This window comes from Lacerta agilis, chromosome 2 (genome assembly GCF_009819535.1).
Source record: "Lacerta agilis isolate rLacAgi1 chromosome 2, rLacAgi1.pri, whole genome shotgun sequence".
In the NCBI taxonomy this organism is placed as follows: Eukaryota; Metazoa; Chordata; class Lepidosauria; order Squamata; family Lacertidae; genus Lacerta; species Lacerta agilis.
The window spans coordinates 113890150-113905867 of NC_046313.1; the positions used below are offsets into that span (position 1 = coordinate 113890150).

General features: G+C 46.7%; 2 protein-coding genes across 2 annotated transcripts; both read right to left on the reverse strand.

Annotated features, from left to right (window-relative positions):
* Nucleotides 1-2614: 2614 nt before the first annotated feature.
* Nucleotides 2615-9438, reverse strand: LOC117042754 (oocyte zinc finger protein XlCOF6.1-like). Its single transcript, XM_033142389.1, has 4 exons — nucleotides 9251-9438; nucleotides 7847-7929; nucleotides 7421-7547; nucleotides 2615-3822 (listed from the first exon to the last, which is right to left on the reverse strand). Exons 1-4 carry the CDS (start codon nucleotides 9279-9281, stop codon nucleotides 2819-2821), a joined length of 1245 nt encoding a protein of 414 aa, XP_032998280.1. The 5' UTR covers nucleotides 9282-9438; the 3' UTR covers nucleotides 2615-2818.
* A 1585-nt stretch (nucleotides 9439-11023) lies between these two features.
* On the reverse strand, nucleotides 11024-12794 carry LOC117042503 (zinc finger and SCAN domain-containing protein 31-like). The gene is made up of 3 exons (XM_033142049.1): nucleotides 12775-12794; nucleotides 11581-12028; nucleotides 11024-11167 (listed from the first exon to the last, which is right to left on the reverse strand). The coding sequence occupies exons 2-3, from the start codon at nucleotides 11980-11982 to the stop codon at nucleotides 11024-11026; spliced, it is 546 nt and encodes a 181-aa protein (XP_032997940.1). The 5' UTR covers nucleotides 11983-12028; nucleotides 12775-12794.
* Nucleotides 12795-15718: the final 2924 nt, after the last annotated feature.

Here is a 15718-nt window from a genome sequence, read left to right on the forward strand (position 1 = left end):
CCCTTGAAGATTATCAGAAATCTGAAGCTAGCGCAGAATAATTATTTATTGTATTTATTTATTTATTACATTTTTATACTGCTCTTTGTCTGAAGATCTCAGGGCAGTTCACAGCATAAAAGTACAAAATGAAAACACAAAATACAGAATAAAAACAAGAACAAAACAAACCCATAAACTGCACCTCCCAAAAACACATTTAAAAGTACATAGAATGTCAATCAGCCAAAGGTCTGGTTGAAGAATTTCGTTTTTTGCCTGGCCCCTAAAAGTATATAATGAAGGTGCCAGTTGAGCTTCCCAGCGGAGAGCATTCCTCAAGTGGGAAGCCACCACAGATAAGGCCTGTTCTTGTGTTGCCACCCTCTGGGCCCCAATATTGCCAACTTTCTGCTTCCATTGTAAAGAAGAGTAGCTCTGCTGCTCCTGAGCCACTGGAGGAGCTTATAGGCCTATGTTTTCCAGCCTGGGGTCCCCAGATGTTGCTGAACTACCATCACCCATAAGTCTCTGGGAACCAAGCCATATGAGGAACGGTTGAAGGAGCTGGGTATGTTTACCCTGGAGAAGAGGAGATATGATAACCATCTTCGTATATCTAAAAGGATGTGTACAAATAAATTGTTGTTGTTGTGCAAATTGAGCCTAAGTTTCATTAATTCTTTTATGTTTGCATTGTTTTTGTATGTGAACTGCCTTGAGTTTTTAATAGAACCGCAAAGTGGACATCTTTCTTTTCCATTTCATTTCATTTTTCTTCCCAACCCTCACGTCTGCTTTCCTTTCCAACAGGTGCCTAAAGGCCGCTTGTATCCACGAAAGAAGAAACACACACACACACACACACCCCAGAAGAAGCCAAGAGTTTAATATAATCAATGGTTTATTGTAACAACTGGTGATTTAGAAGATTAGAGCATTTCAACAAAACTGAAAGGCTATGTAACTACTGTCTGTAATGCAGCCTTCATCAACCTGATGCAAAACATGGGTTTTGTAGTACAGTTGCCATCGGCACAACTAGTGGTCAAGGATGATGGGTTTTGTAGTCCAAGAAACCCGGGAATCACCAGGCTGGCAGAGGCTAATGTGAAGGGAAAGGGTGACAATACTTGCCAGCACAGTCATAGGATCCCCAAACATCCTGGGTTGTATTCCTCAGAGTAGACCCACTGAGATTAATGAACCCAAATTACTGGTAGTAATCTTCATTAACTACACAGCCCATTGTTAAACTATGGAACTCCCCGCCTCAGGAGGCAGTGATGGCCTTAGCTTGGATGGCTTCAAAAGAGGATTGGGCAAACTCAGGGTGGACCAGGCTCTTAAAGGCTACTAATATTTATTATTTGTACCCCACCCATCTGGTTGGATTTCCCCAGCCACTCTGGGCGGCTTCCAACAAAAATCTACATTAAAATATCACACATTAAAAGCTTCCCTAAACAGGGCTGCCTTCAGATGTCCTCTAAATGTCTGGTAGTTGTCTATCTCTTTGACATCTGAAGGGAGGGAGTTCCACAGGGCGGGTGCCACTACCGAGAAGGCCCTCTGCCTGGTTCCCTGTAGCTTTGCTTCTTGCAGTGAGGAAACCGCCAGAAGGCCCTCGGCACTGGATCTCAGTGTCCGGGCTGAACGATGGGGGTGGAGACGCTCCTTCAGGTATACAGGACCGAGGCCGTTTAGGGCTTTAAAGGTCAGCACCAATACTTTGAATTGTGCTCAGAAACGTACTGGGAGCCAATGTAGATCTCCCAGGACCGGTGTTATGTGGTCCCATCATGGCTGTGCTCTGCTTCCACGGAGGCAGAAATAGAGGAGAGCCTTCTTGTGCTCGGGTCCTGCTTCCAAATTTCCCACTGCAGCATCTGGTTGGCCACTGTGAGAACAGGATGCTGAACTAGATGGGACAATGGCCTGAGCCAGCAGGCTCACCTTATGACCTTACGTTTAATCTCACTGTAAACGTGGTACAGTGAAAATAAAGTATTTCTAATCTAATTTCTATTTTCTAATTATGAACACAACCCTCTGGAATTTTGATTCCTTTCTAGCCATTAGGGGCCTCTTTAGTCAAAGAATGCCTACTCCTAGTCTATTTGGGATGTGGGTGGCGCTATGGTCTAAACCACTGAGCATCTTGGGTTTGCCGATCAGAAGGTTGGCGGTTCGAATCCGCACGACGGGCTGAGTTCCCGTTGCTCTGTCCAGCTCCTGTCAACCAAGCAGTCTGAAAGCAAACCAGTGCAAGTAGATAAATAGGTACCGATGCAGCAGGAAGGTAAATGGCATTTCGTGCACTCTGGCTTCCGTCAGAGTGTCCCACTGTGGCAGAAGCGGTTTAGGCATGCTGGCCACATGACCCGGAAAAGCTGTCTTTGGACAAACACCGTCTCCTTGGCCTGAAAGCGAGATGAGTGCCACAACCCCATAGTCTAATTCGACTGGACTTAACTGTCCAGGGGTCCTTTACCTACTTTATCTTTACCTCTAGGCTACTTAATTGAGGGCTTTCGTACTATACCTGATGCCCTTCCATGGAGGACAAATCTTTCAATGTCTACTGGCAATGATGGAAGCTGAGCACGGCCTTCGCAGTTGGAGGCAGCAACACTGCTGAATGCCAATTTCTGGAAACTGCACGAGGGGATAATGCTCTTGTATTCGGTTCCTGCTTGCCAGTTTCCCCACAAGCAACAGGCTGGCCACCTTGAGAACAGGATGCTGATCCTGGCCTGATCCAGCAGCCAGGCTTTCCTTACGTTCCTGCTTCCAACACTTCTACGTGAAATTCCCATGCGGATTCTCCGATGTTGTGTTAGGCCTGCTCCGGCCAAAGCTCTTTCCAAACCTCGAGCGTCCGTACTGTTTCTCCCGTGTGGCTCCTCTCGTGGGCGTGGAGGCTCGAGTTCTGACTGAACCTTTTCCCACATATCAAGCACTTGTAGGGCTTCTCCCCGGTGTGGACCCTCTGGTGCCTAGCGAGGTCCCCGTTCCTCCGGAAGCAGTTCCCGCACTCCAAGCACCGAAATGGCTTCTCCCCCGTGTGGCTTCTCTGATGTGAAATGAGGTTCGTGCTGTTGACGTAGCTCTTCCCGCACTCAGCGCATTTAAAGGGCTGCTCCCCCGTGTGCAGCCTCTGGTGGTTCGTAAGGTTCCACTTGTGGCGGAAATTCATGCCGCACTCCGAGCAGGCGTAGGGTTTCTCCCCGGTGTGGATCCTTTGGTGCCGTGTGAGGTCCGCGCTCTTGATGAAGCTCTTTCCACACTCGGAGCATCTGAACGGTTTTTCTCCCGTGTGGATTTTCTGATGGGAATGGAGGTTGACTTTCTGAGTGAAGCTCTTTCCGCACTCGGAGCACTGAAACGGCTTCTCCCCTATGTGGATTCTCTGGTGGGTCCTGAGGCTCGAATGCCCACTGAAGTTCTTCCCACACTCCAAGCAGTGAAACGCTTTCTCCTCTAGGAGGACTCTCTTACGGGTCCTGAGTTCTGAACGGCGGCTTAAGCCCTTTCCGTACTCGGAGCACTGAAGTGGTTTCTCCAGTGTTTGCGTTCTCCGTTGAACATTAAAACTTGGTTTCAAACCGAAGGTCTTCTTGCACATGGGATGCCTATTCCTTTCTTTTCCTTCCGCCATTTTGTCTTGGGTTGGGATTTCCTGGAAGTCACAGGGTTGATAAACCATGGAACTTTTCCTTCCCTTCTGTTTTGCTTCCGTTTTCCGCCTCCACTCTTTACTCTCTCTGCTTCTGTCTCTTTTCAGTGACACGCCACATGGTTCTTGCTCAGTCTCACTCTTCCACGTGAGTCTATCACATGCTGGAAAATAGAATTGGAGCAATGTAGTAAGGCCACAAAAGAGTAAGGGAATGAGTTTAGAGCTTCCAGTAGCACCTTAGAGACCAACTAAGTTTGTTCTTAGAATCATAGAGTTGGAAGAGACCACAAGGGTCATCCAGTCCAACCCCCTGCCAAGCAGGAAACACCATCAAAGCATTTCTGACAGATGGCTGTCAAGCCTCCGCTTAAAGACCTCCAAAGAAGGAGACTCCACCACACTCCTTGGTAGCAAATTCCACTGTCCAACAGCTCTTACTGTCATGAAGTTCTTCCTAATGTTTAGGTGGAATCTTCTTTCTTGTAGTTTGAATCCATTGCTCCGTGTCCGCTTCTCTGGAGCAGCAGAAAACAACCTCCCTCCCTCCTCTATATGACATCCTTTTATATATTTGAACATGGCTATCATATCACCCCTTAACCTTCTCTTCTCCAGGCTAAACATACCCAGCTCCCTAAGCCGTTCCTCATAAGGCATCGTTTCCAGACCTTTGACCATTTTGGTTGCCCTCTTCTGGACACGTTCCAGCTTGTCAGTATCCTTCTTGAACTGTGGTGACCAGAACTGGACACAGTATTCCAGGTGAGGTCTGACCAGAGCAGAATATAGTGGTACTATTACTTCCCTTGATCTAGACACTATGCTCATACCAAGAACAACCTTAGTTGGTCTCTAAGGTGCTACTGGAAGGAAATTTTTTTATTTTTTATTTTGTTTTGACTATGGCAGACCAACACAGCTACCTGTAACTAGTTTAGAGCTGCAAGACAACAGACACTCCTTTTTATAATCCGCTACATTGTGGTGAGGAGGATAATAATTATTATTTATTCATTCATCCATCCATTCATTCCCCACCCATTTGGCTGGGTTTCTCCAGCCGCTCTTGGCAGCTCCCAACAGATTGTTAAAAACACAATAAAACATCAAACATTAAAAACTTCCCTAAACAGGGCTGCTTTCAGATGTCTTCTAAAAGTCAGATAGTTGTTTATTTCCTTGACATCTGCCTGGAGGGCGTTCCACAGGGTGGGCACCACCGCTGAGAAGGCCCTCTGCCTGGTTCCCTGTAGCTTCACTTCTTGCAGTGAGGGAACCATCAGAAGGCCCTCAGAGCTGGACCTCAGTATCTTCCAGCAGTGGCAGATTATGGGGAGTGTGACTGCTTCAGTTGCACAGAGCCTGGGGGGGGGGGGCGCTACAACTATTATGTAGAAAGACTCATTCTTGGTGATATAATCTTAATATTTACAACCAGATAAAGGTTTCATTTTTGGAATAATAAATTTTCAGAGTAGTTTTCACAGTTATATCAAAAATTACTGATTTGTTTATACTATTAGAAATACATAGACAGATAATTATGAAATTATTGTGAGGTTTAGTAAGTTAACTATATTTGGACAACTTTTCTGCTGTACTTTACTGGAAGGAGACAATTTATTTATCTAAAACAATAACATTATCGCATATGTATCCATGTTTGTTAACAGCTCAAATCCTCATTTCCTGATAAACCTTTTGACTATATATAGCTATATATAGCATTTGGAATATATCTCCTTTGGACTATAATGTAACTATCTTTAGAATGATTTTTCCTCCAAAAGCATTTTTTTTAAAAAAAATCCAATTTAAATCAAAAATATCCAGTTTAAATTTTTAAAAAAAACAAACCATTTTTTTATTAATTTAAAAATCATTGATTTTTATCCACCCAGCTGCTGATAGCAAGTGATGCCAGCAGATCGGCATGATTTATTCCTGTTCTCAGCAAGGAACAGCAGCATGCAGCGTAGGCGGCAGGATTTAATCATCGCCTATCAGCTGAGAAGTGGAAATTAAGGTGGGGCAGGGGCGGAGGAACTTAAGGTGGGGCAGGGGGGACAGGAAGCGGGCGGGTGTGGGGGACTCCCTGGTCCTGAATGGGGTAACTGTGCCCCTGAAGGACCAGGTGCGCAGCCTGGGAGTCATTTTGAACTCACAGCTGTCCATGGAAGCGCAGGTTAATTCTGTGTCCAGGGCAGCTGTCTACCAGCTTCATCTGGTACGCAGGCTGAGACCCTACCTGCCCGCAGACTGTCTTGTCAGAGTGGTGCATGCTCTGGTTATCTCCCGCTTGGACTACTGCAATGCGCTCTACGTGGGGCTACCTTTGAAGGTGACCCGGAAACTGCAATCAATCCAGAATGCGGCAGCTAGACTGGTGACTGGGAGTGGCCGCCGGGACCACATAACACCGGTCCTGAGAGATCTGCATTGGCTCCCAGTACGTTTCCGAGCACAATTCAAAGTGTTGGTGTTGACCTTTAAAGCCCTAAACGGCCTCGGTCCTGTATACCTGAAGGAGCGTCTCCACCCCCATCATTCAGCCCGGACACTGAGATCCAGCGCCGAGGGCCTTCTGGCGGTTCCCTCACTGCGAGAAGCAAAACTACAGGGAACCAGGCAGAGGGCCTTCTCGGTAGTGGCGCCCGCCCTGTGGAACGCCCTCCCGTCAGAAGTCAAGGGAATAAACAACTACCTGACATTCAGGAAACACCTAAAGGCAGCCCTGTTTAGGGAAGTTTTTAATTTGTGACTCTGTATTGTATTTTGGTATTTGTTGGAGGCCGCCCAGAGTGGCTGGGGAGACCCGGCCAGATGGGCGGGGTATAAATAATAAATTATTATTATTATTATTATTATTATTATTATTATTATTATTATTATTATTAAGGCTGGCAAAAGACTTTGGAATTCTCCCCCTGCCTCTTTGAGATTAAAGAAAGGTTGGCCTTAAAAGAGACAGGTGAAAACTTTTAGGCTCACGGACTGGAGATTCCTTATCCCTGGTCTATGCGGACTGGCAGAGGCTCTCCAGAGTTTCAGGGAGAAACTCTTCCCCAGCTCTAAGGGGAGATCCTGGGGGTTAAACCTGGAACCTCCTATGGTAAGGTAAAGGTAAAGGGACCCCTGGCCATCAGGTCCAGTCGTGTCCGACTCTGGGGTTGCGGCGCTCATCTCGGTCTATAGGCCGAGGGAGCTGGCGTTTGTCCGCAGACAGCTTCCGGGTCATGTGGCCAGCGTGAAAAAGCAGCTTCTGATGAACCAGAGCAGCGCACGGAAACACCGTTTACCTTCCCGCTGGAGCGGTTCCTATTTATCTACTTGCACTTTGACGTGCTTTCGAACTTCTAGGTGGGCAGGAGCTGGGACCGAGCAACAGGAGCTCACCCCGTGGCAGGGATTCGAACCGCCGACCTTCTGATCAGCAAGCCCTAGACTCTATGGTTTAACCCACAGCGCCACCTGGGTTCCTAAAAACTGTTCCCCAGCTCTAAGGGGAGATCCTGGGGGTTAAACCTGGAACCTTCTATGGTACATCCCAACAAATGGATGCTTTAGTTGAGATTCCTGCATTGTAGGGGTTAGGACCAGATGACACTTGAGTCCCTTCCAACTCTACGATCCTGTCACCCCTCAGTCCTGCCAGTCCTGGAGAGGCGAGACCAGGGTGCCAATTTAAAACGTGTGGTTTGTTTCCTAATGTTTGCAGTCCGCTTCTGACCCCGGAGGTGAAAAAGGAGGAAGGCTTACACAGAGAGGAAACGTTCCAGAAATTCTCCTCCATGACTTCCCTGTGCAGGTCTCTCTGATGCGGATCCAGCATGGCCAGCTCCTCCTCATTGAAATACACAGCCACATCCTCAAAGGTCACCAGGCCCTAGAAGACATAGGGTTGAAACAGGCAACAAGTCATGCTTCTTCCCTTCTAAGCATGTGCAAGGAAGGCAGTAAAAGTGGGGCAGCCCAGCAGGCGTTTCTCCGTAGGAGGATTTAAGCCATCGGACCCCAGCTTCCATCAGCTCCAGCTAGTTAGGGATGATGGGAGTTGGGAATCCAGCTGGAGGGACACCCAGGAAGGTGAGGAGAGAACAGAGACCTGTTCACACTCATCACTGAAGCATAAAGTTGGAATGGGTACTGAAGGCAGTGAAGAATCTGGGGTGATCAACCACTTACCTTGTCTGGTTGCATGGAATCCGTTCCCATTCGATCCTGAAGAACAGGTGGCCCTGAACTGATGGCTGTTGTTATTTCACTGCCTGGAATGGCAGGAAGATATTGGATTATTTATACCCTTTTTCTGTTATGTATTTAGATTATTTACATCTGGCTTTTTCTCTGGCCATGTCAAAGTTAGAACTTCAGAAGAGGTATGCTTCTCAGTACCAGCTGCTCTGAAGTAACAATCAGAGAGGGCTTATGCCCTTACACCCTGCTGATGGAGGCACCTGGCCGGCCACTGAAGGAAGCAGGATGCTAGATGACAGCAGTGAGCCAGCAGTAAATCACCCTGAGCAAGCTAGAGTTAACTCTTTATTAGCAAAACAGAAGTGTCAGGCCTAATGAGAACTCAGGTCTTGTCCCCATGAAGCAGTTGCCAAGACTAGAGGACCCCCCACCTCCCTACAGCTGGCTGTGTCTCCTCCTCTCCTTCCCAAGCAATCAGAGACTACGCCAGTGTGGCTGTCTTTTCTCCTCCTGCTTCATGCCTCTCTTGGTTCAGGGAGACCAGGAAGGAGGGGAGCTGGTCTCAGCAGGAGGGGGAGACACCCATGCCTCTTCACCAGCCTGGCCCATATTTGCCTTTTGGCCTCCCTCCTCTCTTGCTTCAGCTTCTGCCTGTGATTCTGGGCTTCTCTCTGTCACAGATTCTCCCCGCTCACTAAACCCTGTTACCTCTTCAGCTTCCAACACCTCCTCCTCCCAGTTTTCTCCCTCTGACTACTCATCATTGTCCTACCACCAATCCCCAAGCTGTGTGCCTTCTTCCCTTGCGGGTTCCCCAGCTGGTTCCTCCACCAATCCTCTGCGTCTGACCATTCCCTGACCGTAGACAAGGTGGACCTTTGGCTTGATCAAAACTTATGTTCTGATGCACACATATGAGATTGCAGCCTTAGAGCATTAAACCACTTCTTCCAGAAACAAGTGAGGAAGGCTGACATCATCGACTGGCTTTGGCAAATATCTGCCAGCCCAGGGCTTCCTGGGAAGAGACCCCCAGAAGCCAGCTGGACTGGAAGAGGAAGACTCAAGGTGGTGATCTTAGATTTAATACTTGCATTCTGCTTTTCCAACAACAAATGTTGATCTGAAAGCAGCTCACGATAACAATAGCACTGAAAATTAACAAACATTATGGTCACTGTAATATAAAAAATACAGTCTCATCTAAATAAAGCACAAACAAGTTTATCAAAACAGTTCAATACAAACTCATAGTAATTCAAAATATCAGAAATAACTACTGAGCCCTCTGCCAGTAGATAAGAATGCAAACAGAAATAGAAAAAAGGTTCCAATAATTTATTAGAACTTGGACACTGATTTTTATCAAACGTAAAACAGAAGGAACTTTACCTAGAGAGGTCATGATCCCACATTTCTTCATGACCTCCCTGTGCAGGGTCCTTTGGTCTGAATCCAGCCGCACCCACTTCTCCCCAGTGAAGTAAACAGCCACCCCCTCAAATACCAAAAGATCCTGAAAGAGAAAGAAACATTTCACCCTGCTCAGTTATTGCTGCTATTCTCCCCCCTTCGAGTGCAATCGGACAAGACAATTAAGGGTGAGGTTGGCGGGTATCTCATTGTAGGATTTAAACCATCATGAGGGTCATTGGGAAAAAATAAGGAGCTGGATCAAAGGTGGGGGACAAGGCAGATTGACAGAGAAGCATTCTGCCCCGTCGCATCGCAAACCTCTACTCTTATTGTGGAGCTGCTTCTGGTACCTTCTATCAATGAAGAGCCTCCCACTTGAGGTAGAAATTCTGCAAAAACTATTATCAGTGAAGCCGGTCTCACTACACCAGAGTGAGGCCTGACCACAGAACTGGTAAGGACTGGTAAGAAGTGCAACGTGTTATACGTAGGGCTGCCTCTGAAGACGGTTCGGAAACTTCAGCTAGTGCAGAATTCAGTGGCCAGGTTGCTCACTGGAGCAAGAGTTTGACCATGTTCCACCAATCCTGGTCCAACTGCACTGGCTACTGATTAGTTTCCGGGCCACATTCAAAGTGCTGGTTTTGACCTATAAAGCCTTAAACGGCTCAGGACCGCAATACCTCAAGGACCGCCTCTTTCCATATGAACCTGAGATCACCTTCTGAGGCCCTCCTTCATGTGCCTCCTCCTCGAGAGGTATGGAGGGTGGCAACGCAAGAACGGGGCCTTCTCTGCAGTGGCTCCCCATCTGTGAAATGCTCTCCCCAGAGAAGTTTGCCTGGCGCCTTCATTATACACTTTTAGGCACTGGGGGGAAATGTTCCTTTTTAACCAGGCCTTTGGTTGACCTGACTGACATCCATACCCTTTTGAAACGTGGCTCTTTTGGGGGGTGTGGTGTGGTGTGATTGGGTTATTGTTTTTATTTTGATTTTATATATTGTGATCTTTTCTGTGAACTGCCCTGAGACGTCTGGGGAATAGGGCGGTGTATAAATTAAATAAATAAATAGGAGAAACCCAGCGCCGACTGTTAGTGTGACAGACAGCTCCAGATATGGCGTAAGGAGGGCTCTGAACTGAGAGCAAAAAACTTGGGTTGAGTGTTTTCAAGGACTGCAGTTGGATGAAGAGATGGTGGGGCGTTGAGGTGGCAGAAAGCGGTTGGCTAGAGAAGAAACCACCTTGGCGATGCACATTTGCTAAAGGATATGCTCTCACAGACTCTTTCATCTGATAATGCATTACTGAATGAAGTCAAACTAATGGGGGGTTTGGTGTGGGCCTCTGAACCCCCATCCTCCACCAAGGGAATTTTCTGCCACAGACTTCTGGGGAGGTGACTGAAAGCCATTCGGATGCTGAGCCAGGACTGACTCCACTTCTCTGCAAACCAACTTCACAGGCTCCAACCCACAAGAAGGCATGCCCACTTTCTTGCCAATCCTTGGACTTCAGCTGCTGCCTGCCCCGCTCATCAAAAGGAAGACACACTGGACACGACACCTGCTGGATCAACACCTTAGCTAGCGCAGAAATACCTGTCTTGTACCTGCTATACTTTGTAAGCAACACCTTGTACCAATCTGATTGATGCAGCAAAGGCTTTGTCAGAAACAGAATTGGGAGCTTGAGTTTGTCTGGCAACGAGGGCCAGGACCCTGTCCCCACTTGGCTACCCAGTGATCATTCCCCGCTGCCACCGCCTGTTACCTGATCCAGTTTTACTGAGGCGGTTTCTGCCCCACCACAGGGAAGAGAAGGTATTTCCAGCATCCATGGAGTCTCCTCTGCCTCAGGGAGATGAGTATCTGCTTCCTGCTCGTGAAACTAGAATTTGCAGGGAGTAAAGAGAGAAATGGATGAGAAAAAGGATATACATGGAATACAGGTTGGGAGATGCCCGAATGTAACATGTCACTCGATAAAACTTCTTCACACACTGAATACCTGGGTAAACATATAAACATAGACAGATAGATAGATAGATAGATAGATAGATAGATAGATAGATAGATAGATAGATATGGGATTTTTAAACATTTATATTCCAAATACCTAAACAATAGAAGAAAAGGGACAATGGATGACCAGCACATTGGTTGTAATATAGCAGTTAAAGTTTAACAAGTTATTTTTGCTTCAGCATCTAATATCCAAAACAATAAAAAATGTTTTTGTTTATTTTAAGTTTATGAAAATACAGCCATCAGCACAAAACTATCAAGATGAAATTGTCGTACCTGCTGTTCTGCCCGCTTCTTCTCTTCTGCCTGGCTCAGGAGGAAACCTTCTGCCAGGGCCACCGCTTGGGAACTGGTCTCCGCTCCACATTCCCTGACCCAGCTCTCCATCTCCGGGGGAAGGACATCCAGGAATTGCTCCAGGATCACCAGGTCCAAGATCTGAGCTTTCGTGTATCGCTCCGGCTTCAGCCACTGATGGCAGAGATGGTGGAGTCGGCTGCAGACCTCTCTGGGTCCTTCGGCCTCCTGGTAGCAGAAACGCCTGAAGCGCTGGCTTTGAGCATCTGAACAGAGGATGTTGCTTTCCTGACCCAGGATCTTCTTCACACTGCCTCCCCAGAATTTCCCACTGCTCTCAGCCTGGGCAGCTTGTGGGCTTCTTCCTGTATCCTCCAACATAGTCTCTGGATGCTGGGAACCAGCGCTGACAGGGTTGCCACCTGTCCTGTATAATGCAGGATTTCAATGTGAAATGCTACGTAAAATGTACAGATACAGTTGTAGGGAGGTTTTTAACGTTTGATGTTTTATATTGTTTTTAGTATTCTGTTGGGAGCCGCCCAGAGTGGCTGGGGAAACCCAGCCAGATGGGTGGGGTATAAATAATAAAATTATTATTACTATTATTTTGTCCTGAATTTCAGGTCTTCTGCCTGCCTGCCGAGTTAGGGATTCTCTCCCATTTTTTAAAATTATTATTATTATTATTATTATTTGAATTTATATATTGCCCTCTACTCAGGGGTCTCAGGCCTGTTCACAGAATAAAATCAAGATATAAAACCACAAAATACGTAATAAAAATAAGCTCTGGGTGGCCAAGCACAGACAGATTTCCACATTCACGAGTGTGTGAGAGACAAGTTGCAGAGGGGTCACCCTGTGAGGCTGCAACAGATTGCAATGGATTGCTCTGAAGTCGCTTCAGCACCAGGTGAGAAAAACCATCACCCCCAACCGGCCCTCTCTGTCCTGCATTTTGCCATGTCAAAGGCAGCCGCCCTAAGCACTGGGATCTGGGCTCATGCAATGGAGCAGGGTCTCTGGAGCGCCTTAAGCTCAGGGGAGAAAATGGCCCTGATGAAGAAAGTATTTTAAGGTTGACGAGCAGGTTCTGCTCCTCCCCAGATGCCTGAGGAGCCCTTCAAATCGTCGCAGAGAAATCTTTTTTTCTCTCGTTGCCATGGTTACCTGCGGGTCGTGGCGAACTCGACTTCCTTCCGGCCGCGAGCGCATCATCCGGCATCTTCCGGGTCCCTTTCTCCGCCTCACTTCCGGCAACGCCCCTTAGCAACCGGGCCTGCTGCCGGTTGCTTAGCAACCGGGCGCCCCCTAGCAACCGCGGCCTGCCTTCGCCGCTGGCTCAAGAACGTTGGTGTTAAATATTCGTATTGATTTTTAGTTGCATTTTTATCCCAATGCAAATCGTCATTTTGTGAAATGGCATTTAAAATGCAATTAAAAGTCATGCAGCAACTAGCTTTGAATGCTTTGATGGTGTTTCCTGCTTGGCAGGGGGTTGGACTGGATGGCCCTTGTGGTCTCTTCCAACACTTTGATTCTAGCAGTGTGCTAAAAACAATGAAGTGGTCTGTCCATAAGCTGTCTCATACTATGCCTGCGCACCTCTGGTTCTGCTCTCCTCAATCTTATAGCATCATAGAATTGCAGAGTTGGAAGGGACCCCCAGAGTCATCTAGTCCAACCCCCTGCAATGCAAGAATCTCAGCTGGAGCATCCGTGACTGAGGGCCGTTGAACCTCTGCTTATAAACCTCCAAGGAAAGAAATCCATTTGCAGTGCTACGGAGGTGGTGGACTCTCCTTCCCTGGAGGTTCTCAAGCAAAGGTTGGCCGGGGTGGGGGGGTGGGGCTCTATCTAAGATGCTTTAGATGCGATTCCTGCATTGCAGAGGACTGGACCAGATGGTCCCTTGCCAACTCTCCCATTCTCTGGTTCTAGGATGGCTTTTCCTTCTTCTTGCAGAGCCTTTTCACTGCACCAGCTGTGCCAGCTGAAAGGATCCCCTAAATAAAGCATCTTTGGGGGGGGGTCCACGATGCACATGGTCTCACACCTGCTTTCAAGAGAGAAATTTTAGAGGAGAGGGCAGAGCTGAGCACGTTTGGCTTGCCAACTGTTAAAAAGCACTGATCAGCATCCCTGGAAAAGACAGGAAGTAAAAGCCAGAGGTGGGGAGACAGACCCCCCAAGAGCAAAATCACCTCCTTCCTCAGTCTGTTTCTGCAAGGGGGTGGTGGCGGCTTCTGTCTCTGCTCTGCATATATTGCCTCTGTGCCATAGGAGCCAACTCATAGGGGCAGAGGTCCCTTCAACACCACCCCATAAAATATTTTAGGGTTTCTGACTACCCCTAAAATATTTTATGGGGGGGGGGGAGAAACCAGGAAGAGAAGAACTTTAAGGAACGGGAAAAATTTACAATGTAAGAGAACACTGTAAACAACTAAAAACTTTGGCAGGATTTTGAGCAACACTTGTAATGTACTAAAAAAATACGGTAAAAATGGATTAAAATAGAGAAAATAAGAGAAGCAGTTGGAAAAAAAAGTTGATAACGGTAACCACTGAAGGGCAGAGGGGAGTCGAAGGAATCAGGGAATCCTAAATGATGATGTTGATGTTTAAATTTGCAATGTAAAACTTCATAAAAAAAAAGATTTGACCGATAAAAATATATTTTAGGGGCCCGGGCTCCCCAAGCGTTGATAGGTATTGGCATTCAATTGGTGTGTGCACACCATGTCATGTGATCAATTATTTTTTGATATTTTTATTGGGGTAAATTCAATTATAAAGAAATAAAGAGGGAAGGGGGGGAAGTGAGGGGGAAAAGAGAACCAAGATATACATAAGAGGAAATAAAGAGGGGAAAGTGTTCAAAAATGCAATATACCATACTCCCATACATTGTTATATAAACTGATATAGTGTTATTATCCCAATACATTTTAGATGTGAATAGCCTGCTGCATTCTGTATAAATTCATCCCAAATGATGTCATTTATTATGAGGCAGGGCTTACGTCCATCTGTCCTCCCCCCAAAAAAAGTTTTTTATTCAAGTTGGCACCCCTGCTCAGTGCCCCTTCTGGGATTTGGCAAGTCTCCTCTCTCTTCCCCATAGGGTGTATTGGGAAGAAGGGAGAAAGTCCCAGGGCTGCAGGGAAAGATGCATAGAGGGTCTGCTCAGCTCACGCATGGGGAGACCCCCACAAATCAGGGAGCAGAGAGAGTCCTCTTCCCTTCTCTGCAAAACCAGGAAGAGGGCAAGTGTGCAGGAGGTCTGCAACTGTTCTTCCTTTGCAAAAGAGGCTGTGAGTAGGAGAGCTATTGTTTGAGCGTGGCGGGGCAGATCTTTCTCTCCCCCCCCCCCCAAAAAATATCCCAGACTTTGCAGATCAACTTTGGCAGATGAGTGGCAGCACCCGCCTGTCAAATCATATGATGTCATAATTGTGCCAGGTGACACCGTCAGACGCACACTGGGTCCAAACTCTTTTCTTACGGGATACAGACAGAACCAGTTCCGGAAACGCCAACTGATCAACAACCTGTCATGGAGAGGGAGAGGGAGAGAAAGAGAGAAAAAGAGAGACAGACAGACAGAAATATGAAAGTGCATTTTAGGGATTCATGCCTCTTTGTTCGACAACGGATAGGACTTTATTTACTTTAATTTATGAATCACTTCCTACGAAGCATCAAGGAGAAAACCATATATGAGTTTCAAATCTAATACAGATGCAGACTGGGATAAAGATCTCTACTTTAAAAGGGCTACGTGGTCGATCCTTGCAAAATAATAATAATAATAATAATAATAATAATAATAATAATAATAATGGGGTAAGGTGAGGAATCATCCAATTTAAAGTCCCACAAAATACAAGTCCATTGGAAGTGTGTTTGCTTGGCTGGCAGGATTGCAGCCTCCAACTCTGGATAAATGCCTCTCGTACGCTTGGATTGAGAATATAGGGAGAGATGTGGTCGCCATTAACCTTTTTTTTTTTTTGGCCAATGAATACCCTTGGAATTTTGATGAAGAAGTCATGGGGGCCAGCCACTAAATGGTTCATTCACAAAAAAGTGAAGCAGTTAGCTACCTAAC